The 25,884-nt window shown below is 42.3% G+C and overlaps 1 protein-coding gene across 1 annotated transcript; it reads left to right on the top strand.

Annotated features, from left to right (window-relative positions):
* The first annotated feature begins 2,985 nt into the window (after positions 1 to 2,985).
* Positions 2,986 to 25,834, top strand: ap1g2 (adaptor related protein complex 1 subunit gamma 2). The gene is made up of 23 exons (XM_036138013.1): positions 2,986 to 3,124; positions 3,637 to 3,862; positions 5,408 to 5,532; positions 7,861 to 8,002; positions 8,971 to 9,067; positions 9,162 to 9,238; positions 9,606 to 9,701; positions 11,674 to 11,754; positions 11,916 to 12,014; positions 12,096 to 12,151; positions 12,779 to 12,892; positions 16,642 to 16,782; positions 17,115 to 17,169; positions 17,680 to 17,682; positions 18,066 to 18,185; positions 18,311 to 18,400; positions 18,763 to 18,890; positions 19,071 to 19,175; positions 20,974 to 21,121; positions 21,371 to 21,521; positions 21,610 to 21,761; positions 21,933 to 22,031; positions 23,938 to 25,834. The coding sequence occupies exons 2-23, from the start codon at positions 3,662 to 3,664 to the stop codon at positions 24,043 to 24,045; spliced, it is 2,388 nt and encodes a 795-aa protein (XP_035993906.1). The 5' UTR covers positions 2,986 to 3,124; positions 3,637 to 3,661; the 3' UTR covers positions 24,046 to 25,834.
* Positions 25,835 to 25,884: the final 50 nt, after the last annotated feature.

The following is a 25,884-nucleotide window of genomic DNA, read 5'->3' as shown; positions in this document are numbered from 1 at the left end:
TATAATGTTTGATATATATTTACTATAGGAAATTTGCTGTCATTTTAAAAGAAAATTTTATTTCCATTTCTGTTTTAAAATAGAGAAAAGTATAAAACTTTTCCAAAAAGAGAATGGATGTATTTTTTTCAAATAGGATATAATATTTGTGGAACATTCTTAGCATTTAATTTCCAATCTAATAAGAAAAATATTATATATATATATATATATATATATATATATATATATATATATATATATATATATATATATGTATATATATTACTGGCACTTTTAGTGTCATTCTGTTGTGTAAATTCAATGCAATTATTCCATGAAAAAAACTGCTAAAACCTGCACGAGTTATTGTATTTATAAATAAACACATTAATTGTTTCTTCAGAATTTTACGAGCCAATATGGAAGGTCCAAAGTGCCACTTGCAGCTCCGTAGCCACAGGTTGCAGAGCCTTTGTCTTGGGAAATGGGGCTGTTTATGCCCCGTGGTATCAGTGCAACAACGCTGGCTGGAAACCCCACAGAAATGGTGTGAATCTACCAGAATACTGTCAGAATCTTAGTGTTTCTAATGAATTCTTTTTCAAGCCCCACATGTCGAATGATAGGAAAACCAAGCTTACCTCATGACGCTTTTAATTTGTCTATAGGGTGCCGGTTTGTGACGTATCAAATCCATTTCACTTTCTTATCCTGTTGCCTGATTTGTCCTCCCTTTTTCTCGTTTACCTTTTTCTGTTTGTGTTTTTACATATTACTTGATCATGGACATGGAAAAAGTCCAACTAATGTGAGCTCAGTATTGGAAAGCAAAAGTTGTAAAAAAAATTATCAGATATGCCTTTTTCATTGCCAGTAGTAACACTAAAATCTCAAGATGGTTTAACTAGTGTCATTCTTATTTCTCTGTATTTTCTGCCTGATTGGTTTAGTATGGCCATTCACCTGTGTTATGTTTTAAGCATCCCTACTAGAATGGGTGGCCCTGAGGTGCTCATGCAGTATCTCTGTGTTTTCCTGCATGCAGTGCAGTGAAACTGGAATTAAGGCTGCCTCCTTGCCCTCATCAATGTTTCATCTGGCCTCTAAATCGCCAGAGCAGCAGAGGGTGGAGCTCAGCCGCAAGAAGCGATCAAATTGCGGAAGTCACGGACAGGTATGACAAGCTGAGGTGGGTCAAGACGGCTGTTAACAAGAAAAGAGAGCTATGGGTTTCACCGTCAAAATAAAAGCCTTCGTGTGGGAACTCGTCGTTACAGAGGTATTAGAGCACTATATGAAACATCAATAACTCTGCAGCTTATGGTTAGATACAAGGATGAAATGTTTATCTGTTGTACTGAAAAACTACGACTCATGAAGCCACACATCCATATGATCAGAAGGGCGTACAACCTAAAAGAAGTGAATTTGAATTCCATATTTAAATGGTTAAATGGTTTAGGTATTTACAAATATTTCACTTCATTCATCCTACTCTGTATTAGTAGAGATACGTTTTAATGGTTTACACAAAGTAAATCACTAAAATCCAGGGTACAATTTCTTTAAATTTAGTATTTACAGATACTCCAGATTTGTGTATTTTTTCCCCTCCCCAATAACACAAGAAAATAGCAAAAAAACAACAACAACAACAACAACAACTGGATAGTAAAGCATGGATTTACACAATAGGGATACAACAATTAAAAAAAGACAGTCAAAAAGATAACATAAAATAAAAATAAAAAATATAGCAGCTCAATTCTGCTTGACTTAGATTTAGGTTGATTACATCACAAGAGGCACGCGAACCGAGTTAAACAGCTAGCATTAGTGAACAATATGGCAACTTTACACAGATTTGGAATTTCAATTATCAATGATTTTAGATGTGTTTAAGTTGCAAGGAGTTCAACTTTAATTATGACCCCCAAGATGACCTGCGAGTAGATACTGTCAAGAATGACAAAATGTGAATCAAACAGTGATGATGGTCATCTTCAGAACTTTTATTTGTTAAAATCTAGTCTTATTCCTTTTTGAATTTTTTCATTATGCTTGTATTACCTTCATTTCCAAAACAGAGAAACATCCATCCATCCATCCATCCATCCATCCATCCATCCATCCATCCATCCATTTTCTTACTTGCTTTATCCCTCACGGGGTCAAGAGGGGTGCTCAGAGAAACATCACAATGCAAATTAAAGTACCCAAAAAGTCTTAACTAGTTTTTATAAGTCTATCCTAATGTCCCCACAAACTTGAGGTTGTTTTGAAAGGGTGTATTTTTTCTTGGTGGAAATAAGATTGGTATCATGAGGGTATTGCAGGGGTGGCAAGAACAGCCTTGTCTTTTTTATTAAAAAATACAGGCCTTCAAATCCTTCTTAATGTGATTACATCATCCCCTGTTGTTTGGTCTGTACCTGCGGTCAGTATGATGAATGCTATTATTAAACTCCTAAAAAAAGTACAAAACCTAATGTTACTGAAGTTTGTCTTTAATATAAATGGATTGATATTATTTTTGCTTTATGGAGTTCACAGCTATAGTAAAAAGCCATGTATATTGTTATTAATATTAATAAGTGTGGCGATGTTGAAACATTCAAGTAGTTAAACTATTGTTAGAAATTAATGTGTTATAAACAGGATTATCTTAACAACGACAGCTTTAAAGCACAGAAAGTGATAAAAGTACAATTTTTGACCAATTTAACAAAGCCTTAAAGTTTTCAGATTTGGTAGCAGTATGCTTTAGCTAAACCCCTGTGTTGCTTGTTTTATTGTATTTTTCCTCTTTTTTCCTTTTGTTTCTTTTAATTTGACTGTTTAAGTTTATATTGTTTCTTTTGTCTTATGAAAAAAAACATAATTGATGGCATATATTCAATTGTACTTTTGCTGTTTTGGAATTGTACTTTGAATCTGTTTAATAAAAAGTTAAAAGAAAAAAAAAAACAACGCCTTTTATTTTGAAGGCTGAAACCGGAAGTCGGGGTGAAAACCGTCCTTGTTTTGACGTCACCTGCATGGATAGACAGTATTTGGGTTTCCAGCCAACTGAACGGTGCCGTGTGTTGGAGGGGGTCGGTTAAACGCTTTACTCTTTGAAACAGCGGGCATTATAATCGAGGTAGGTGTCGGTTTTGAGCCGCGGGCGTGACGTCGCAGCGGGTTAGCTTGGTGTTTAGCCCGGCTGGCGGCTAACAGCATCCAGCGGCGGCAGCAGGTTAGCTCGGTCCGGCCAGCCTCTGGCTCTGTTCGCTCACCTGCAGCATCGACTCAGGCGCTGTGACGACAAGTGACGCTTTTGGCTGAATTGTTAACTTGTTAGTCTTTGACGCCGAAGTGCTAAAAATGTGATTATTAGAATAACTCCGTGTGTCACCGGATGCAGTTGTGACGGAGGTTAAAGGGCTTAAATGTTTTTGGCGTTATCCTGCATTTTTCTTTTGATTCAGTTTTTAATTACGATTTTTTTTTTTTTTTTAGATACAGTATATACTTAGTGTAATACGTAGTAGTAACTGTCAAAGCCGAACGTGTGGAAACAGGAAGTGCACCGGCTCTGCAGAGCTGAACACCACGTATTGATAATAATAAAAAAATAATAATAACCCTTTTGTGTCCGCGTGTCTCCGGCAGACGTCGCCCTCGCGCTCCCACAGCCATGTCTCCGTCGGTCCCCCTGCAGGAGATGATCCGAGCCATCAGGTCAGCCCGGACCCAGTGTGAGGAACGCGGGGTGATCCAGAGGGAGTGCGCCGCCATCCGGGCCCAGTTCAGGAACACCGACAACGAGGGCCGCTCGCACAACCTGGCCAAGCTGCTCTACGTGCACATGCTGGGCTACCCGGCTCACTTCGGTCAGGTGAGGCCCGGGGAGATTTGGCTAATTCCTGTCACGGGTTCGCCTTTTGGGCCCCACGGGTGGGGAAACCATCAAGTGTCTGCTTTCCATCCAGAGAGTCCGGACAGATGTCGTTTGTGGGATGAACAACAGTGTAGAAATGGGTTATGGGGTTTAAGAGAAATTAGAAGGTATATTTCACCCCCCCCCCAACCCCCCCCCCCCCCTTATTGAGTGGGAAATAAACCTGGATTAAACAAATGACTCAAAACTAGGCATTGCCAAATTCGAGCTGGTTCAGCTGCATCGGAGGAGGGATGCAGCGATGGACCCCGGAGGCCCCTGTTGTAGAACCGCTTTCTGCTGCAGTTGCTGGTTGAAGTTTTTTTTGCCGAGCTTTGGGCATCTAGAGAGTAGATTTTCGTCCTTCTTCGTGCAACATCGCTCAGTCAGATCGGTCCAAGAGAGGCCGTGGACACGAGCTGTAGGCCCTGTCACCACAAACCATGAATCAGTTAATTGCAGGATGAAATTTTAATCATACGATTAATTAAAATAAGCTCCAAAACAAAACGAAAGGTTTTCGGCACGGTGCGTTGGTGTCCGCTCACACCTTCCTCCTTCGTGTCTTCAGTTTAAAGAGGAGCTGAGGGTTGTGTCTGGTAGGCACGCGCTCAAAGTTTAGAGGGAGAGCCAGAGAAACGCTCTTTGAAAAGAAAAATAACGAATGTGTGGCAGAGCCGAACACGACTTGAGGAGTGTAGGAGTTTTTTTTTTGTTTTGTTTGGGTTTAAGCCAAGATGACGGCAGCCAACCGCTCAATCTGTCTGAGGCGTTATTTCGAGAGGATATACTTGCGTTATTACGCCGTTATGATATTATTTATTATTATTATTATTATACAATATTATGTTTTATCGTGGTAATAAAAAAAAAATTAGCGTTGTAAGATTTGTAATCGTGCCGCAGATTCCCAGCCGCTATCCTGCAGGTGTTTGACGCATCCTTTCTCCAGCACACCTGGATCAGATGCATGGGTCGGTACCAGACCTCTGGAGGTGCTGCAAGGCATGCGGATAGAGAGCGATCTGAGATCTGAATCAGCCGCTTGGGGAGCAGGGCTGCAGGAGAAAAAGGACGTTGCCTGGTTTTCTTGTAACGTTGTCCTCCTTCTTGCGGCTCTTCCGTATCGGCTGGATTTGGGGCATCGGACACGATTGGGAATGTTGCTTTATTAGCAAAAAAACTGCTTTTAACTTGAGTCAAAACCTGTCTGCTGTTCACTGATGGTCACTTCCAAACGTCTGAGGCTTTTTTTTTTTACGTCCTCTGTGTTGTCTGAACAATGTGAACCGTGCTTGATTTCCCTCCAGCAAAGCCTGACAGAAATCAACAAATCTCCTGTAAGTAGGCCACCGGCTCGGTCCTCCCCCCCCCGCTCGGAGTTCCAAGTCTCCTCGGCTCAGCGGGGTGAAAGAGCAGAGAGTTTGCCTTTTGGCCGTCGGCAAGTTGTCAGCATTTCAAGCGGCGCCACGTTTCACAGCGTTTGCCGCTTGTCTGTTGTAGATGGAGTGCGTTCGGATGATCGCCAGCCCGCGCTACAGCGACAAGCGCGTGGGATACCTGGGAGCCATGATGCTCCTGGACGAGAAGCAGGACGCGAGTCTGCTCATCACAAACTCCATAAAGAAGTAGGCAAAGTTGTTAATAGCTGCACTGTGTGTGAGAAGAATCGTGTCTGTATTGATATTAGAGTTTCTAAACAGCTTAAATATGTGCTGGACTTTGTGCATGGAGGGAAAAAAATGCCTTCTGTGTTTACTCTGTGCATAACAAAATATCAGTTATTGTGTTTATTACACTTGTAACAACACAAAAATGATCATTGTATTTAGTGCTGCAGAAAAGAGTTTGCTATTTCCCATATTTCAGTTTTTTGCTTTACTTTCAAACTGGGACGCAACAGGTCGTTTCAGTCACAAAGACAATCTGAGGAAATACGAGATGATGATTTCATTTGTTGAGAGAAAAAAAAAAGAAGCTATCTAAACCAACCGGGCCCTATGTGGAAAAGCATTTGCTCCCTAAACCTAATAAGTGGCTCTGTCACCAGTAAGTGTCTGGGATTCCTGGCCGTCAGTCACATCGGATGGTTTCCGGGCACGATTGGCTCGTTTAAGGTCAACATTTCAGTTAAAATAAATGCTTACTTTGACTAGGCCACTCCAAAACTTCCATTCTGATTTTTATTTTGAGTCATTAGGTTGTGAGCTTTCTGGTGTGCTTAGGAACGTTGTCCTGCTGCATAATCACCCAACTGTGATTGAGCTTTAAGTCATGAGCTGATGGTCGGACAGATTCCTTCAGGATTCTTTTGCCAGAGAGCACAAAGGCTCCCACATAGTGGGGGATGAGTCTGCGGACCTCCGTACGGAGTCCACGCATACTCCAGGCAGAGCCCGCACGACTAGATAACGAGCAGAGCTGAACTTCTTTTGACCGCTACGTGCAGTTACACTGTAAATTTCTTAGTGGGAAGAATTTGTCCCATGAAACTGTTTTATGCGTGACTCTGAGCTTGATGCACCGAGCTGCTCCCAGCAGGCTGGACGATGTAGAAAAAAAGCATATCGCTCAAATAGAAATCGTATCGATCGATATCTATAATTACCAAAAAATTGAAAGGCCGTTTTATGACGTTGCTTAATGACCTATTTTTAGATAAAGAACACAAACACTGAATTCAAAGTCAACCCCTTTTTCAACCAACTTTTTACCAAAACTGCCAGTTATTGTTATTTTATATTTTATTTTAAATAGCGCATGCTCTCTGAACTCTTTCAAGGGGGCGGAGCTTGGTGACGGAGCGTTCCTAGGTCTGCGTTTGTGATTGGTTGGGAGGATGGAGTGACTGTAGTATTAACCTACATGATAGGCTAGAACGCAAAAGGAAGGAAAACTGTTCCATTAAACTTTTTATTGACTATTTTTCCCCCCTGTCCCACCACACGTCTATCAACGGATACGTTATCATTAATTTATCGTTCGGCCCTGTCACATCCCCGCTCTGTGTCGCACCGACACGTGTGTGGTGGGAGCCTGCTGGAGAAGAAACGGCTCTGGATGCTCAACTAGCTAATAATACTTGGTACAATCCATTCCTCCGCTTCATCCCACTGGCACAAAGTGGGAAACATAGGAGTTCATCCCAAGAAGTGGAGCCAACTGGTGGCCTCGACTATGAGGGGTAAAACGTCCACTGAGAGTCCGCGTAGCTCACAGTATGCACACAGTATGCCCGGGTATGTGGGAACCTTAAGTCATTATGCCGACTGTTACTCTTAGTCATTTAGGTCCTAAAACTAAAAAAGCAGCCCCAGACCCCAACAGTACTACCCTACTACGAGTTGCTCTCCTTTCAAACAGTTCTACATTTATCTTGTCAGTTCACAGAATACTTCTACAAAAGGATTTGGAAGATATTTTGTGACAAATGTAACACAGGCCTTTGTGTTTTTTATTCTGGTCATCAAGTGAAACATGTATCGCTTCAGATGTTGGGACTCTTTCCAGATCCGACTGAGAACAGAGATCTCATTAACTTTTTTTTTTACTTTATTGAATTTCTTTAGATCAGGGCATGGCGGGGGTTACTTTTGGAGATCTTTTCTCCAACTTCATCATGTCAGACAGGTTCCTTTTGAGTTATTCGTTGACCCTGCTGTTAACATTCAGGCCTGCCTGTCTCCAATGAAATTGAACCAGAAAATGTGCTTAATCACAATTAATGATTTTACAAGAGGGTCACTGCTCTCTACGCAGGACTAGGATGGTTTAGATAGCTTCTTTCTCTTTGAAGTAAAACATCATTTGAGCCCACTTCCTACTTTCTCAGCTGATTTTTGTCTTGTATCACAATTCTTTCACAGTACCATGGGGACCTTTGGTCACATGGTGACACTGTCCAAGATGTAGAATCTGTCTTGTGATTTGTGTATTGTGTCCTTTGTGTTGTTCAGCGACTTGTCTCATAGCAACCAGTACGTTCAGTCTCTGGCTCTCTGCACACTGGCCTGTATGGGATCAGCTGAGATGTGCAGGGATCTGGCCCCAGAGATCGACAGGCTGCTGCGGTCCTCCAACTCTTACATAAAGAAAAAGGTAACAGCAGCCACACACACGTTGTCCAGTGCACTTGGATGTACAAAGTTCACTACGTTTACGGTTCGGTTTGGTACTGCAGTGAATATGTAAAAGAAATCAGTCCACATTCCAAGTTGGGTCGGGATGTCAGAAAGAAACACGGATGCAGATCTTAAAATAGTGAGGGATGGCAGAGAGATTGTCTGCTTTAGTTTAAACTAGAGTTTAGAAAAATAATCTCTATTTTCTGTAAAAGAGGGAGCTTGTTATCTACTAACAAATTAGCAGTAGGCATCACTGGCTAGAAAAATGTAGAAACTCAAAGGTGGGAGTTTAAATCCCCTTCAGTTAGGGGAAACCTGTCAGAGGGATTCATATAGTTGAAACATAAACGGAAATAAAATAAGAGACTTCAAAATGACCCCATTTATAGTTCATGTATAGCTCTAAATTTAACAGATTAAGCAAATCGACATGGTTGATCTTAGCCTCCAAACAACACTGGTATGTTTGCCCTAGGGCTGTACGGTAATAGAAAGATATTGGTAAATATTGTTATGACAATATCAGTTGCGATATATGATTTTCTTCTTTTCTCTCTTTCCCATCTGTGCTTTATGCTCTCTCTGTCACCGTGGTTCAAATCCGTTTTTTAAGCCCCTATATTGATCCGAGTTGGTTAGGATCTAGACCCCTCCCACCCTCTTATTATTATTATTATTAGTAGTAGTAGTATTGGTAGTATTAGTATTATTATTAGTATTTATTTTTTAAGGCGTTTAAGAAAATTATGAATAATATTCAAATTTGATAAAAACCTTTGCTTTTTTATCTTCCCAGCTGTCCTTTCCACAGTGAACAATTCATTTTTATTACATGTTGCTGAAGATACCAGCTAGAAGCCGTCATTGAATTGTAAATGTAACCACTGTTGGTGCGGGGCAGTGTGATTTACTCACCATTATCTGGTTTTGCTGCTGCCGTAGGCCGCTCTATGCGCCGTTCACATTGTGAGGAAAGTGCGGGAGCTGGGAGAGCTCTTTGTGCCCTCCGCCCGCTCCCTCCTCTCGGAGAAGAACCACGGTGAGTGGATTTCCACACAGCTAGCATCCCTCTGTCCTAATTGTTGTTTCCTCTGCGTTCACGTGTTGTTATTGCTGATCTGTTTAATCTACAGGTGTGTTGCATGGAGCGGTTGTGCTCATCACTCAGCTGTGTGAGCAGAGCCCAGAAACACTGGAGCGGTTCAGGAAGGTACCTGACCTGATGGTTCTGCAGTAATACGGTCACATTCAATAAATGTACAATATTATTGAAGCATTCGTTTATGCCAGTACCTTAATTCACTAAGTTAAACTAATTATCTAGGTTAATGACGCACAGACTGATGTTGTCAAGCCTTTATTTCTGTTAATTATGAGGATTTTCTGCTGGCAGCTAATGAAAACACGACATTTAAGATTACAAGATTACATCAGGAACTTTGTTTAATACCTGCTTAAACGTTGTTATGTTCCAAAGGTACTTTTAATCTGACAAACGAGCCTCATCGGATAACTTAATCCAGTTGATTGACTATGACTACGTGTGTTGTGACGGGAATGCGTCGTGTGCTTTGCAGACAGTCCCAGATCTGGTTCAGATCATGAAAGGCCTGGTGATCTCAGGTTATTCTCCAGACCACGACGTGGCAGGAGTCAGTGATCCTTTCCTACAGGTCAGTCTTCCCTATTATGCCTTTTAGTGTGGAATAGATGTCCAGTTATTCTGTTTAAGATCACGGCAAATTTTATTGACGCTGCACTAGGGGTGGGCGATATGAAGAAAATCTAATATCACGATATCTTTGGGCTATATCACGATACACGATATATATCGCGATATGTTTAAATAACCTTGAAAAACAAATGTTTTTAGCCACGTAGTGCCTAAAGTTGCATTGGTATATCTCATATTAACCTGTCAATTTTTTTTGTTTGAAAAATGGATTGCAAAATAAAAATGAATTTAAAATGTTTTATTTTAGCCATTTTTTTAACCACAGCTGCACATAGAAGCTTTTCACAAATTACAATATTGTCACATTAAAGCTCTTTCGTGATCAACGCTGGACCTTAAAAAACAGAACATCCCAGCAGCCAAAAAGAACACCAAGGAAAAATCTGACACAAAATAAACCTGAAATAAAAGATGCTCTTTTGTGCTTAAGACAAAAAATTGTATAATAAAAATGTGACAATCCCAAAAACAAAAGCTTTTATTATGACTACAAAATCAACTGACCAGTCGCAGCTACATATTCAGAGCATCTCAAAAATATTTCCGTTGCTCTTTAGGTGCTGGAAAATTTTAAACAAACGTTTTTCTCTGTCATATGGGATTTAGCAAAAGAAGACGCCAGCTTCTATAGTTTTACGGCTAGTTTCCCTCGGTGCGTGTGAGTGTGTGTGTGAGTGTGTGTGTGTGTGTGTGTGTGGGGGGGGGGGGTCACACGGAGTTTACAAGAGTCTTCATTTTGCTCTGGATGACGTTTTAGGTGGAACAAATTTGTGCTACTGCTACCTTTTGTGGCAATGGTGTTACGGCATGTTTTGCTAATTACCGCATTTTGTTCAACCTCCTTCTTGTGAAATCCAAACCACCGCCTGAAACGCCCGCTGTCACCATGGTTCTTGCCGTCTCATGAACGTTAACGTAAACGCACGGGTTCGTTGTTGTGTGTGCGCGCCAGAGCGCTTTCCGGTTTGGAGGAGGAGCGAGTGATGCGTTCACAGCATGTGGGAAAAACTAAACTCACAGTCAATTAAATACAGCGGCTCAATCTTGCCATAAAAATTTACACTCGATGGTCGCGATAAAGTCATTTTAACCATCGCTCGGAGGAAAACTTGAGATACATGGAGTATACTCGATATATCGCCTACCCCTACGTTGCACTGAGACGTTGTGAGCAGACCCAGCGTGGTTTTCTGTCATAGATCTAATGTAGTCCAGATTTAATGCTAGGGCAAGCCTCAGCGCCTTGTCAGACTCCTCACACCTCCTTAACCTTTCCACATTTTGTCACGTTATACGACCCAACTTGAATGTATTTTATTGGGATTCCCTGTGGTTGTTGTTTTTTTTTTTTTGCCTATGTGGAGGTTTCATACGTGGATACTCACCAGGTTGTTTAAACTGTCCAAAAGATATTTATTATTCTTTTAACTGACCACCCAGAATGATCCTCAGACGTAAGTGTACCTCGGCTCTCGCAGCTCCTCCTGACCCTGCTAGGATGAGTGGATATAGAAACTAGGTGGAAGAGCTGGATTTCTACTCAGACTAAATGACACAACCGTTGCCTGTATTGGTAACTTCCTGAGGCTGTTGGTTGCACTGGATTGTGTTTTCGATTTATTACACAAGCAGGCGGCTGATTGCACATTAGACTTCTCTAGATATTTATTTGTAAGAGATTTAGAGAACCTGGTGTCATTTCCTTTCCATCTCAACATTACGCTCTGCTTTTCAGTGGCGTCCAGTTTAAAAATCTCAATAAAATACAATCAAGTTTATAGCAGAGCTTTAGCTAAATGTCAAAACCTTCACGGGAGTGTGAATACTTCAGCGGGGCGCTGAATATTTTCACGTACGTGTACCAGGGTGCATCACCTCTGCTGTCTTGTTGTTCCTGTCTGTTCCTTCAGGTCCGCATCCTGAGGTTGCTGAGAATCCTCGGTCGGCACAACGAAGCAGCAAGCGATGCCATGAACGACCTCCTGGCTCAGGTTTGGGTTTCCTTTCCTCCAGCCAGACCCCATTGCCGCGTTCCGGCAGACCGAATCGTTTCGGATGTCTAATGCAAAACCCGCTTTAACTCTAAACGCATCTCTTGGATCTTGTCGTTTTCTGACGACGGTCGCTGACTGACGTGTGATCTGTTTTATAGGTGGCCACCAACACAGACAGCACCAAGACCGTAGGCAACGCCGTGCTCTATGAGACCGTGCTCACCGTATTAGACATAAAGTCAGAGAGCGGCCTCAGAGTGAGACTCTTTACTGCGTTATTAGGCCGGGAATCTTGATTTAATTATCCACTCACGTGCTTGACTTCTCTTGCTCCGTAGGTTTTGGCCGTAAACATCCTGGGAAGATTTCTCCTGAATAACGACAGGAACATTCGGTCAGTGCCAATTTTCTTCCTGCCTGACTACTTCTCCCTCTCCCCCTCTCTCTCTCTCTCTTTCCTGTTAACTCTTCTCACCGTCTATCTCCTCTGATCTCACTGGGGCCCTTTGCGTTCTCTATTTCAAAGGCCATACTGACTGTTCTCCTCCCAACAGGCTGTTATCATCTGAGGTGAATAATTGACCTTCCCTCTGGGCATTTCCTTTAGAGCCCCATTAGGCGCTCTCTGTCTGTCTCCTCAGTCTGATGACTCAGTTTAGGATCACGCTTCCTTTCGCAGTGAATGTGGACACCTTGCTTAGCTTCCTAGAGGTTCTGTTGTGTTGTGGGCATGTTGGTGTTTTCCACGTAGGCCTGGCGGTAGAACGGGTCCGTCTCGTTTGCTCCCGCAGAAGCACCGACTCTCTCTCTCTCTCTGTCTCTCTCTGTGACTGGGCGGCAGTGATGGGAGTGCTTTATTCCTGTCAGACCTGCCCCGCTAGATACTATCTGACCCCACTCTTGATTAGTCGATGGGATGTTTGAACTGCAGAACCTGTCAACATGCCCGTAGACCTCTGTGAACGTAGCTTTATCCATGATGCAGTGTTTTCATTCTTGGTCCTCCTGTGTGGACATGCAGGTACATCGCCATGACCTCTCTTCAGAAGATCGTAGTGACCGACCATATTGCAGTTCAGCGGCACCGTGGGACCATAGTGGACTGCCTGAAGGACCAGGACGCGTCTGTTAAGCGGTAACCTTTACCTCCTTGGGTTTTGTATAGTGAAGCTGTTAATGCAGAGATGGTACAAACCTGTTGCACACACTAGTTATGCGTATGCCTCGTCAACAGAGTAGGAAATTCTGCAGCTTTAAGTGAATGATGTTTAGTTTCCGACCTCCTGTATCAGGAGCATATACAATTTGATCTCCACCTCAAGCTGGACTCAGAAATAATGTGTTTTGGACACAACAAAAACATTCCCTAACGTGAACTTTGAGCATCTGACACATGCATATTCACCACTGCTATGGAGTTTATGCAGAGGCTACTCTAATGTCAATGTGTCGTTACGGCACGTGTAAAAACAACAGAGCTGACCACGGTGCTTTACAGGGTAAACGAGTAGGAAATAAGACCTCTTATTCAAAGCGAATGTAAAAAGAAGTTTTCAAGCAGGATTCAATAGATGGACGGTGTCCAAAGTGCAGCTCAAGGGCCATTTGCTGCCTTTGTCATGATCTTGTGTGGCCCCTGACAGCAGTTTAAAAAATGGCACAAAATTGGCCCCCAACCTCAGGCTGTTGATGCAGATGAGCCCTTTTTTTTTTTGAGCAAGATTTTCTCTTGCAAATTAAAGTCCTGTTAAGAAATTGTTGGGAACAATCTTGAGAAGTCCTTGTCTTTTGTTAACTATGTGTTTGGTTTGATTGTATTTTATGGTAAATAGGACAAAAAGATACCATGGTTATCGTCATTATAAACTTCACATTTTTGTGGCATCTGATTGCTTTCAACTTGACAGTTTTTAGACCGCTGGTATAGACTTCAGTATGGATATCAAGAGGGTCAGCTTATTCAAGGATCTAAGGACTGCCACTGCAAAAGTCATTGCTCCCTTTTTAAACTTAGCTGCACTGGGGACATCGGGCTGGATGTCTTCAGGGCTATTCTAGGATTGTGTAAATAACTGGATGCCAAACCATTTCAAAACCTTAAGTAAAATAACTTTGGAATTTGTACAAAAAGCATACAGGCAGCCGGCACAAATCTGCAAAAAACTAGGGTAGTATGACCGTGCCTGTTTTACCTGTCAAAGGATGTGCTGCAACATATTGGATAAAATGCAAGTGATGATTGTTCACAGGTGAAATATAGAAAATTGCAGTCTACTGGTAATTATGTTTTTTACGGTTATTTGATAAATGTTAATATGGGCGTAAAGATTTAATAATATGTACTAAATCTCATATAACACTATGCAGATGTTCTGTCTGCAAAGAGGAAGAGTCACCAAAGCATGCTGAAAGCTTGGTGCGACTTCAGCTCAAAGCATCCTGACCTAGTTTAATTAATTCAGCTAATAACTAGCTGACCCCTAGGAGACACTCATTGAGCATTGAACATTTACCCCTAGATCATCAGGTTACCTTAAATAATTAAACAACATTGATATCGCAACAAAAATAATGTGCAGAACCCTGAAGTAGTTGAGCTTTGGGGCCTCTGCACTTTTCATCCCAGTAGACAAACACACTGCTCCATAAAGGCCGTGTATCAAAAGCAACATGCATATATAAAAAAAAAAAAAAACATGAGGAGACACGATGAACCATGATTCATTTTGCCCCATATAACAGACTTTAAATACCCGACATGCGTGGCAAGATAAGAAATGTCAGCAGATCAAAACATGCTTTCCTGGAAATTTTCTTTTTTTATATAATGGGGAAGTTGAATTATTGCCACCAGTTATTTTATACCAATATATATATATATATATATATATATATATATAGAGAGAGAGAGAGAGAGAGAGAGAGAGAGAGAGAGAGAGAGAGAGAGAGAGAGAGAGAGAGAGAGAGAGAGAGAGAGAGAGAGAGAGAGAGAGAGAGAGAGAGAGAGAGAGAGAGAGAGAGAGAGAGAGAGAGAGAGAGAGAGAGAAATGTGTTTTTTATTCTCTCTTTGATTTTCTCATGTGCTGCCATCTTTGCATCTTTATAGCGTGCTGTCACTCAAATCACGCAAGAATATTTGTAATCGTGACGTACCAACGGCCCCAGGCCCCAAAACGAGCATGCAGCTGATCCAAGGCGATAAATCTAAACATGCCAGAATGCCAGGCATACGGTTTCAAAAATAATAAATTTCAAAATTCCCGCCCCATCGAAAGATGCGAGTGTGCGAGAACAAGCAGCATGATGGCATGCCGACTGACTGACAGCCTGCAGTATGATGGGAAGGTGTGTTCACACGCTCCTTGGTGCAGTTTGTACGTCACTTACCGGGCTTCCGGTTCAGTTAATAATGGCTGCCCTCGAGGATTGTTTAAGGTCTGCTACTGAAAATGTTTTTTTTTTTGGAGGGGGGGGGGGGGGGGGGGGACTGATTGACCAGAACTTAATGCTTTGTATGATTATACAAACTTTAAAACAAGTAATAAAATTAGATTATCTCACTGCTGCAACTGTCTTCCCTTCCATGTGGAGGCAAACCCACTTTAAACATTTTACTGACACCTAATGGACGTGTGTAATTCCCTAATTGTTACATAGTCAAAAATTGCAGACCTCTGCGATTTGGAAATTGCGTTTTTTGAAATCACAATTATATTGAAAATGCGATTAATTGTTCAGCCCTAATTCATGGATTTATCGACTGGGAAGAAGCCAGAATAAGATGTATTTAATTGGTGTTGGCGAATAAAGAGAGCAGAGGGTAACCCTGTTTAATAACCGGGTTATGTGATCAATAACAGCAGTAAAAATAAGTCGAACACTTTTGAGTTTCTACCTCACTGATGATTATTTCTGCCAAGCCCAAACATTTCAATCTAAAACCAGAGGATACCGGCGCCCTTACAAGGTAAGGTTAAAAAAAAACAGCTGAACATTCGTCTGTGTTGCCATGCCAACACGCTTTATTACCTTCTGGATAATTATTCAGACTCTGGGTTGAGGCGATGAGAAAAATACATTTCCTGTAGAGGATTTTTAAAGTCCCATTTCCTTTAAGATGCCGTGACTGCAAGGAGTGACACAGAAAGTGGTTGGATGTTTTTGAACTTTTAGAAATGTCAGAAGCTCTGTGCTGTAAATACGTAGAAGTATTAACATTTTTCCCAGCATGGTAGCAGGATTTGGAGGAGTGTGACGTGTAAAGCTGCTGATTTTAAGCCATATTTTAAATTTAACCACTGCATAAAAGCCACAGTTCCCACAAAACTGAAGTAGAAATTTCTGTGTATTATCATAACACACATTTTATGTCTAAATACTGTATTAATTAACCAACATTTATTTGACCTAAAAAAATGTTGCTATCTGATTAAAAAAAAATGATTAATCACAATTAATCAGTTACAAAACCTCTAATTGGATTTTCTTTTCCGTCCAATAAAAAAAAAATCTTTTAGGATGCAATGTTTCAAAAAAATGCACAAGCTCTCAACAAATTTACACCCAGCTGGTAAAAGAAAGTTACGCTCCACCTGTGATTTGTGTTTCTGCCTCCTAGTTTGGGAGCTGCTTCTCCACCTGTCCTGTCATCCGTTTCTAAAACCTGCCATCTTAATGGGAACGGTAGTGCATTTTCTACCCAACGTTCTCTTATAGAATTCAAATTCTCTAAAGTATGCCCCTAAATGTCAGTATTCAAAGGTAAACCCTAAATCAAAATATTTAAAGATGTTCCGTCTTATGTCAGGAAACGCTGTGAACTCCCGTCAGCACAGCAAAGCTGCATTAATTGGCGCCTTTGATCCTCCTCTCTCATCCACGTAGGCGGGCTTTGGAGCTCTCCTTGGCTTTGGTGTCGGCCTCCAACATCCGCTCCACGATGAAGGAGCTGCTCATCTTCCTCTCCTCCTGCCCCCCAGAACTCAGGGCTCATGCTGCCAGCGGCATTTTCAACGCTGCTGAAAGGTAGGAGGCCGTTGTCAAAGAAGCTTTGGTAGAGTCCACACCTAGTATGAAATGAGCTGTGAAATGTGACTAAATCCCTGCTAACATGTTGAATGCATGCGAGCACAGCCGCGTTACATCATCCGTGTGCTTTCCCGGGTGCAATCCGAAGCACAATCCACGCTGCTCACCGAGGCTCTGTTTCCACTCAGTCCTGTCTGACGGACAGCGGGACAGCGAAGGCCGTCCGTGTCTTTTGCTGCACAGCACTTACTGACATGCGCAGCTGCAGATTCAGTGTGTGTCTCCCCCGCAGAGCCCTGCTCAGTTGGCTGTGTGTGTGTCTCTGTCAGGTACGCACCCTCCCAGCGCTGGCACATTGACACCATCCTGCATGTCCTCACCACGGTAAGTGCACTCTCACCTCCGCCGCCTTTCACAGGGGTTCCCGTCACTGATTGTATCGGAGGAATGTGTTGATCCGATTTAAAAACTTGCAGAGCCTTGCAAAAATAAATTTGGGTCTCTCGAACCTTTCGTGGTTTTAGTACCGCACAACCACAAACCTTAACGGTCTTTCCGGCTTTTGAGTGATTAATCAAGCAGTTATTGAAGATTTGTGGTTGTAATGTGACAAGATCTATTAAAACGCTTAAGGGGTATAAACACGTTTTAGACTATTTATCCAAAAAGCCATCAACCTGAATTATTTCTAATCTATGGAGGCCCTCTGGTGACATGGACAGAATTATTATTTTTTTTTTTGAAGATGTTAAGTCGTGGCCACGAATTAGTAAATCGTGGCCACGAGATAGATAAGATAAATACTTCCTTCGGGCTTGATGTTCAGCAGAGTGGATCCAGGGATGCGATGATTAACTGTACATCCTACTTTATACTTAATGATACCAGATTGAGGCGGTGAGGTGGGCGGATATTCGTATTTCACATTAGTTAGTCGTGGCCACGCGTTACTAATGCGTGGCCACGACTTAACATCTTCAAAAAAAAATTCTGTCCATGTCAACCGAGGGGCTCCGTACTAATCAGCAGAACAGGGTAACCCCTCTGGTTCCAGACATGGTCTTTCTTTTTTTTTAAATGATATTCATCATGTTTTGCATCTTAAAAAGGGACTATGGCTGTAAATGGCTGTTCCAGAAATGTCACTGGTGATGTCAGGATGTGTGGAAGAACGATGCACAGTGATCCCGATACTTGGCTCTGCTGCTCTATTAAAGGCTCTACGCGGTGTGCGTCTGCATTTGCGTGAGCGTGTGTGTCGTTTCCACCCTCGCAGGCAGGGCGCCGATGTGCGAGATGAGACCGTGCCCAACCTTATCCAGCTCATCACCAACACCTCGGAGCTGCACTGCTACACCGTCCACAAGCTCTACCGGGCGCTGCTCACTGACATCTCTCAGGTCCGTGGCTCAGCGTTACCCTGCAGCAGTTCTGAACCAAACTGTTGCTTCAGACTGCTTTTCCCTCTGTTTTTCTATGTGTAATATAGAAATAAAGTTAATAACTGGGATATTTGTGTGCACAGCAACCTCTGGTCCAGGTGGCTTGCTGGTGTATAGGAGAGTATGGAGACCTGCTGCTGAAGGGAGAGTGTCAGGAGACAGAAGCTGTGCAGGTAAACGACTGATGAATGATGGGAAACACTGGGGGCTCATGATTTCAGAGGTCTTAATTCTTTGCATCTGATGAAAAGCAGCTGGATGCAAAGACTATCATGTACTTCAAATAGTCCTGTTAACAGCTAATTAGGTGTAAACTATGTCAGCTAGTCACAAAGTGCAGGAATAAACCGTTTGTCTAAGAAACAAAGAGTTTCATCCATAGAATCACAGTTAATTACCTCCAAACAGATTGATGGTAATAAAATAGCCTGTTTTTGCTCATAACTGAATTTACAGCATCATTTCTGCATGTTTATGACAGAAACGTTGTTGGTAATATATCGTTTAAACTCTGTTGTGCACGTCTCTTCATCAGGTCACAGAGGATGACGTCCTGGACGCTTTAGAGATAGTCTTACAGTCGCACATGTCTACTCCAACCACCAGAGGCTTCGCCCTCACCGCCACCATGAAACTGAGCACGCGCATCATAGACAACGTGGAGTAAGAAAAATCTGCTTTTTTTTTTTGTCCCTGAACAGAGTCATGTAGCGTGCATTAAAAGAGCAGCTCATCTGTTCTCAGCACCACTTATACAGAACTCTAGTTTTTAACAGATGGCGTTTCTCAGCTGCCCACCCAACTGCCTCTGTTTCTCCTCATGAATGCGTTCCTCTCCCACAGTCGGATCAGAAGCGTGGTCAGCATCTACGGCAGCTGCATAGACGTGGAGCTCCAGCAGAGGGCGGTTGAATACAACGCACTCTTCAAAAAATACGACCACATGAGGTGGGACGCATATTTCTCTTCCTTGTGCTTGTGTTATGTTCTAGGGCAGCGGTTCTGCAAACTGCTACAAGAACCGCCACCTTACATGCTTTTTTTCTAAGGCTTGGACTTTTTCAAGGTCCCTAAGCAATCTGGGAATGTATCAGATTTCAATTAAAGAATCTTCCAGGTCTGGAAAAGTATGAAAAAAAAAAAACTAAATCAGTTGTGGACAAGTAATTGTATTTCCATCCATCCATCATCAAATGTTTGCATTTTCTAATTATTATAATTCTAAATAATAATTCATGTCTGAGCACTGTCGACAAATATTACAAATCTGCAGTAAGCCTTTATATCTAGAATTCAAATGTTTGCTTCAAAAAAGAAAGATCCAGCATCCATCCATCCGTCCATTTATTCATCTATCCGTAGATTTGACAACCCACCAATCAGTCAGTCAGTCAGACCTTCCACTGGTTGGTTTAACTATCTGTCCCTTTGTTGGTTCTTCCATCTGTCCGCCGTCCATTTCTATTCCTTAAACCTGGCTAATAAGGGACTGGAGTTCTGGAATATGCAAAAGTATGAAAATTGGACATGGAAACTGTAAAGGAACCCTGTATGAGAACCTATTGTTAGACATGGGAACTGCTTGTTTGGTTGAATGATAAAAATTAAATAAAGCATTCTATTATTTTTTTTACATGGGACGTAAAACTTCTAGCTTTCCACAATGCGAAGATTACGTAGCAGAAATGCTTCTTAAGTTGGAGTTCAGCCTGGGAAGGTCGGCCGTTTCTTGCCAATCCTGAAATCAAAATCCAATATGGCTGCCTCGCATATTAAAGATAGTGACTAAACCCAGTGAAAACAGCTGTATTTGTATATATAAAGACTTGTATCCCTATAAATCGTTTACACAGAGTATATACAAACTCTGTTAGTGAACATGCTGCTTCTAGGTACGAGCCAGACGCTCCAGATGTTTTCACACGTTGCTGTAGACGCCATAGCCTCTAGTGTGTTTTGTGATCCTAAAGGTTTAGGGCAAAAGTATAGGAGCCTTCTTTCAGCCAGCTGACTGGGAGTGCACAGCAGTAACTCCTCCCGCCGTTTCACTTTATCTGGAACCTCAAACAAACTTTCAACTCACTGCAAACATAGAACTACAAATACGAAAAAATAGTAAAATCTTATTCCATTGGCAAATAATAAGATTATTTGCCAATGGAATAAGATTTTTACAGTTAAAATAGGAACAATTCATCTTATTTCATGTGCATTATATCTAATTGTCTTATTTTAGGGGTAAAAAATACTCATTCCATTGGCAAATAGTCTTATTTACTGCTCAAATCAAGGAGAAATACATTCATTTCAAGGAAATGTTACTTATTTTTAGTTCTCATTTTGCAGTGACTGTAGAAGCAGTCCAATAGAAGATGTAGCGGTTTTGGAATAGTAACCTTTGCATAGCTGGAGACAGACAACAGGCCTATGCGTCGTTTCCTGAATGCTATAAAGTACGACATGTAAAATATCATGCTAGTAGCATGCATTGCTAATAAAAGTAGCCATGGATATTAGCTTGTAGCATGGTTAATGGGTTTAACGTCATTCTCAGATCCAAGTTCTAAGTTCAGGGCTAAAGGGGACGCCTCGGTACTCGTTCCAGGTTCACCGTCCCCCTCACAATTCTCTTTTTTGTAGCCGGTCATGCTGAAGCAAAGTTCCCGCGCCTGCCCTCTGATACACTGCGGCAGCAGTTGTTGGTTCCCTGCTAACGCTAACTGAGGCGTGACGCCTGTCTCCACAGAGCAGCTGTGCTGGAGAGGATGCCGGTGATTCAGAAAAACTCTGTGGGTCAAACCAACGGTGAGGTAGGCGAGGAGACCGTCAAGGAGAGCCAGGCAGCCAAAGTCGCACAGAAAGAGATGGCTCTGCCGCCACAACCAGCTGGACAGGTATTCTGAAATATAAAGCTTCCCCAATTGGATTTTATTGTGGCGGTCACCAGGGAAATTGCATGGTAAAGAAATATTTCATGTTTTTAGTTTTATTGCTGTTTTACCTTAAACTCTGTGGGGTGTGTACTTCTTCCTTCCTGCAGGTTTTACGTCACATACGGCTTATTGGGAAACTTTTAAGGGACACCTTACAGCGTGGTTGGATAAATAGTTTATCTGTCTGCTCCTCTCTGTGTTTTTCCTCAGGTGTGTGATCTCCTGGACCTGCTGGGTGGCTCTCAGGAACCTCTGCAGCCCAGCTCATCACTAGGGGGCGCAGCGTCAACCCAGCCCACCACTGCTGGGGGAGACCTCCTGGATCTATTGGGTGGGTTGGAGCCCACTCCTCCCACACCAGGTCAGTCCTTCAGATTCACATTCAGCTCCCGATAAGCCGCTTTTGCTTCATGCGGCTTTTGAATCAATTCACGCTCCGCTTGCCTCAGCTCCCGCCGTGACGGTGTACGAGAAAAACGGCGTGACTTTGACGATAAGCTGCGAACAACAGTCCGACTCAGGCCTGACGGTCACGCTCACAGCCTCCAACTCCTCTGACTCAGACATCAGCGGCTTCACCCTGCAGGCTGCGGTGCCCAAGGTTGGTAGCAGACGTCCTGCTTATCTTCCTGATGTAACCTCTAGGAAAGCTGGTTTTACCAAATGCTTCATTTTTATACCCGTTGGTTTAAAATTCAGGGCTGGTATGTAGCGTTAAACAGCATGTGTACTGTAATGTTTCACCGTCACAGCTTTGCTTTCTTTCCTCCAGAGCGTGCAGCTTCAAATGAGGGCCCCTAGCAGGGACTCCCTTCCTGCTAACGGTGCCGCTAAACTGACTCAGCTGGTCATCCTCAACAACCCAAACAAGGTGGGTCTGCAAAATGCAGGGTAGCGGTTGTTACCGCCGCACCGTATGGGAGGGGGAGAGCACTGCTTCCCGTCGCAGGGAGTTTCTACGGCCGTCGTTTTTAGAGAGGATGGAAGCAACGTTTACAGCTGAAATCAGATATTTACATGAACCGTTTAAAAAGATACACTATTTTCTCATTGACTGGCCTTAAATAATGCTTCACAGTTTAATGTTTCAGGTCGGCTGGCGTTAGTCCAGCAAAACTTGTTAAATGCTGGAATAACTCTGTAAATTCAGAAGTTTATGTTTTCCTTAGTGCTTAGTAGATTTGCTTTTAGTTTATGATTGTGGGTCACATGTTTTGGTAGCATTACACACTCTTCTCCCAGTAGCTTGCTGGAATTGTGGCCCAGTCCTGCAGACAGAACTGGTGTGACTGAGCTGGGTTTGTGGGCCGGGTTGCTCTCACACCCTTTCAGCTTTGCCCAAAACATTTCAGCGGGCCGACGACCAGCGCTTTGAGAGGCTCCTGCTGTCCTGAAGCCACTTTCAAACTAATTTAGTGGTATTCTTTGAATCACTCTTAGATTTGCTTTAACCTCCTGGTTGATGTCTGAAGACGTCGCTCCAGTGTTTCCATGTAATGTCCTTTTCCTCGCGATGACATCTAGTTAGTGAGGTACGGCAGGTCATTCTGCAGCGAAACATTCGCACATCACAGCTGAGATCCCCGTAGTCCCTCCAAAATGTAACAACGTCATTATGGCCACCCTTCTGTTTTAGTCTTTTCCTCTGAGTGGCCTTTTAGCCCCTGTTGGACTCGTTTCACTGTGGAGAATGGGGCTCTTCTTACCAGCTCCAGGCATCATCTTCACCACGTCTTTTGCTTTGATGTCTTTGGGCGAGAGGCAGAGCCTGGACCGGTGCGATGGCTGGACATCCCCATGCTAATGGTGCTCGCATGTAATTGGGAGAAGAGCTGAACGTGGCAGAGGAGCCAGACTGGCTGACTTCTTTTGATTTTCCCATGATGCCACACTGAAGCAGCGCGTTGCAGTTGTTGCTTAAAAATGCGTCTACAGGTGTGCCTCCGTTTAACTCGGGTGTTATGAATCAGCAGCTTACGGAGCGATGACATCATCGTCCGGGCTTCCCCGAATTGTTTGAAGGCAGAGTCATCTCAATTTGGGTTTTTCTAAAAAAAAAAAAACTCAAATTTTTCCAGATTTTAGCAAACACAAACACATTTTATGCTTCTGAGCTACACACAGGACAAGTTTAGTCCGATTTTTCTGTCAGTGAGAATAAAAGGTTACGTTTCTTTTCAGAGTATGTAAATATCTGGTTTCTTACCTTGTTAGGCAGATTGCTGCTCGTTTCACATTAGCGGTTTTGGTCGTGTCATTCTCAAAGAATTCAGCACAAAAAGGAGGCGTCTACTGTGGGACATTTAATATTGACCCTGATTCACTCCGTATCCGCCTTGAGGGCGTTTCGTGCTGCATTGGAAACCAACGAGTTGAAGTAATTTTCTCTAATTTAAGTCAACTGCAACTGTAATGTGCTTTAGTGAGTGTAATCATTCAGGGTTGGACTTGCTTTTGAGCTAGACAAGAAAACTGGGTAATACACCTCAGATCTGAAGTCAGTGGAAATATGGTGTAATGACCCACCCCAAAGGAAAACAAACACTATATATACTGTATGTGTGCATTGAACTGTCTGGAGAGATGTGCATTTTTCTGATAATTTCTCCCTGAAATCCATGAAAATACTTAACAACCATAAGGAGCCGACTGATTGTAGTGCATGGGCTAGAACTGGGGGTGCAGATTGGTCCAGGGAGCTTTCAGAACCCTGCTGCTGTTTGCTATGATGGCACATAAAGAACAAAATGTGTAATAAATCGTTCGTTACATTTCAGGTCAATCTGAAAATGAGGATCCGCGTCTCCTACACCAGCCAGGGCTCAGCCGTTCAGGACATGGTCCAGGTGGACTCCTTCCCAGGAATCGGTGCTGCTGGACTCTGAACACAGCGAGACAGCCCAACAGAGCCAGGAGGCATCTCTCTCAGTCTAGTTAGGTGGTTTTTAAACCTGAGAAATACTGATGTTTGGCAGCAGTTTTTTTTTGCTGCTCGTCAGCTAAACACCTAAGGATTGGCAGGTATTAAATAAGGGGGTGGGTGGGGTATTTAAAAGGAAATGATCACTATACATGTTTGTGGAGGGGGTTTTACCACTGAGTGATAGGGTCACTTGGAGAGAAAGAAATGCACCAATAGAAAGGAAGTATTTGCTGTTTACCTGTTTCATGATTAACATGAAAAGGAAAAAGTCAAAATGCTGAGAAAGAGGTGAAATGTTGGGAAACTAAAGTCAAATTCAGTTGTTGTTTTTTTTACCAAGCCCTGTTGTGGTTCTGCCAGAGCCCAGCATATACAGCATTTTGTCTTGTTCCTAGAACATGTTTCCTCTTTACTCTCAACATGTGGACTCTATTCATAGAGATCAATTGGACTTTTCTTCTTAAACGTTTTAAATTCTTGTACAAAAATGTGACTTTATTGTTGAACTTTAATGCAAAACCCTGATACTCTGAACATTCGTGAACCCGTTCGATTATACTTGTGCACAATTTAAAAAAAATATTTTTTACACTGTAAACACAAGAGCTGAACCTAAACAAATGATACTAATCTGGTTGTTTAATAAGTCATTCTGGCCTATAACTTATTGTATTATTTAATACTTATGTCTTTGGACCAGTTTTGATGCATCTGGTTCAAAAGGAGCAGCCACGAGGACTCAAGCCATTTAAAAAAAAACAAAAAAAAAACGGACATCTAGAACCATAAAGCGAATAGAAATAATCCATGTTTAATTTAGCTGGGATCTTTATCCGCCTCTGGAACGTCTCACATTTTGCTTGTGCAAATTCTCAGTTATCCGGGTCATCGCAACAGCAAACAGGCTTAAATCGGAGGCAACCGGACCTTCGCTCAGTTCTTTCTGAAAACGATTTGTCTCACGTTTTATTTAAGATCTCATTAATGCATTATATCGTTTTTTTTTTTGTTTTTTTTATTCAAAGGCTGCTGCATTCAGTTTCACTCCACAGATCCGGGGTCCTTGTGGCAACTATTCAGCCGGGCTCCATCTGATCATATTTGCACTGTTTAAAGTAGGCAAACACTAACAGATGAGCCTTTAACCTCTACTGCAGTTTTTATTTATTGAAATCCAAGTTTGAGCCGGAAGGCTACATCTTAAAACACAACCATACGAGTTGCCTTTACTTATCTCTGCGTGTTCTTGGATTATCCAGGTGTTTTAACTCCTGACCATTCCCCTGTGCCTTTTAGCAATGTTTTTTTTTTTCTTCCCCGTTTCCTTCAGAGGCCAACATCCTTTAATTTGTTAGACTTTACCTAGAGGCAACACCTCTCCTGGACATTAGAAACCATCTATTGTTTACAGGCGATCAAAACAGATTTCTATATGAAGACTATGTACAGCGAAAGCAGAAGAAATTTTGGGCATAGTGCTGCCTACCAGATGTATATTTTGGATAATAAATGTTAAAGCGGTTTTAAATCTATGGAAACTTCAGCCTTTTGCTGGAGAACCAAGCGCTATAAGACGTGTCGACGTGAAACCAGCGTGTTTGACTCATTTCATGTCCTGTGCTTTTAGGAAACACTGTAGGCATCAGATCACACACGACCCCGCTGTAAAAGGGCAGAGAGAATACCGATTGTCTTTGAATATTCAGTCTTATGCTATTTTCTAATAAACAAAATTCTCAGGAGTGACTTAACCGGTTGTCGGATGTTTTTTGTTCTTTTTTTTTTTGTTTGTTTCTGAAGG

Source organism: Fundulus heteroclitus, chromosome 6, assembly GCF_011125445.2.
Source record: "Fundulus heteroclitus isolate FHET01 chromosome 6, MU-UCD_Fhet_4.1, whole genome shotgun sequence".
Lineage (NCBI taxonomy): Eukaryota > Metazoa > Chordata > Actinopteri > Cyprinodontiformes > Fundulidae > Fundulus > Fundulus heteroclitus.
Note: the sequence above shows the minus strand (reverse complement) of the source record. Positions and strands in the feature narration are given on the sequence as shown.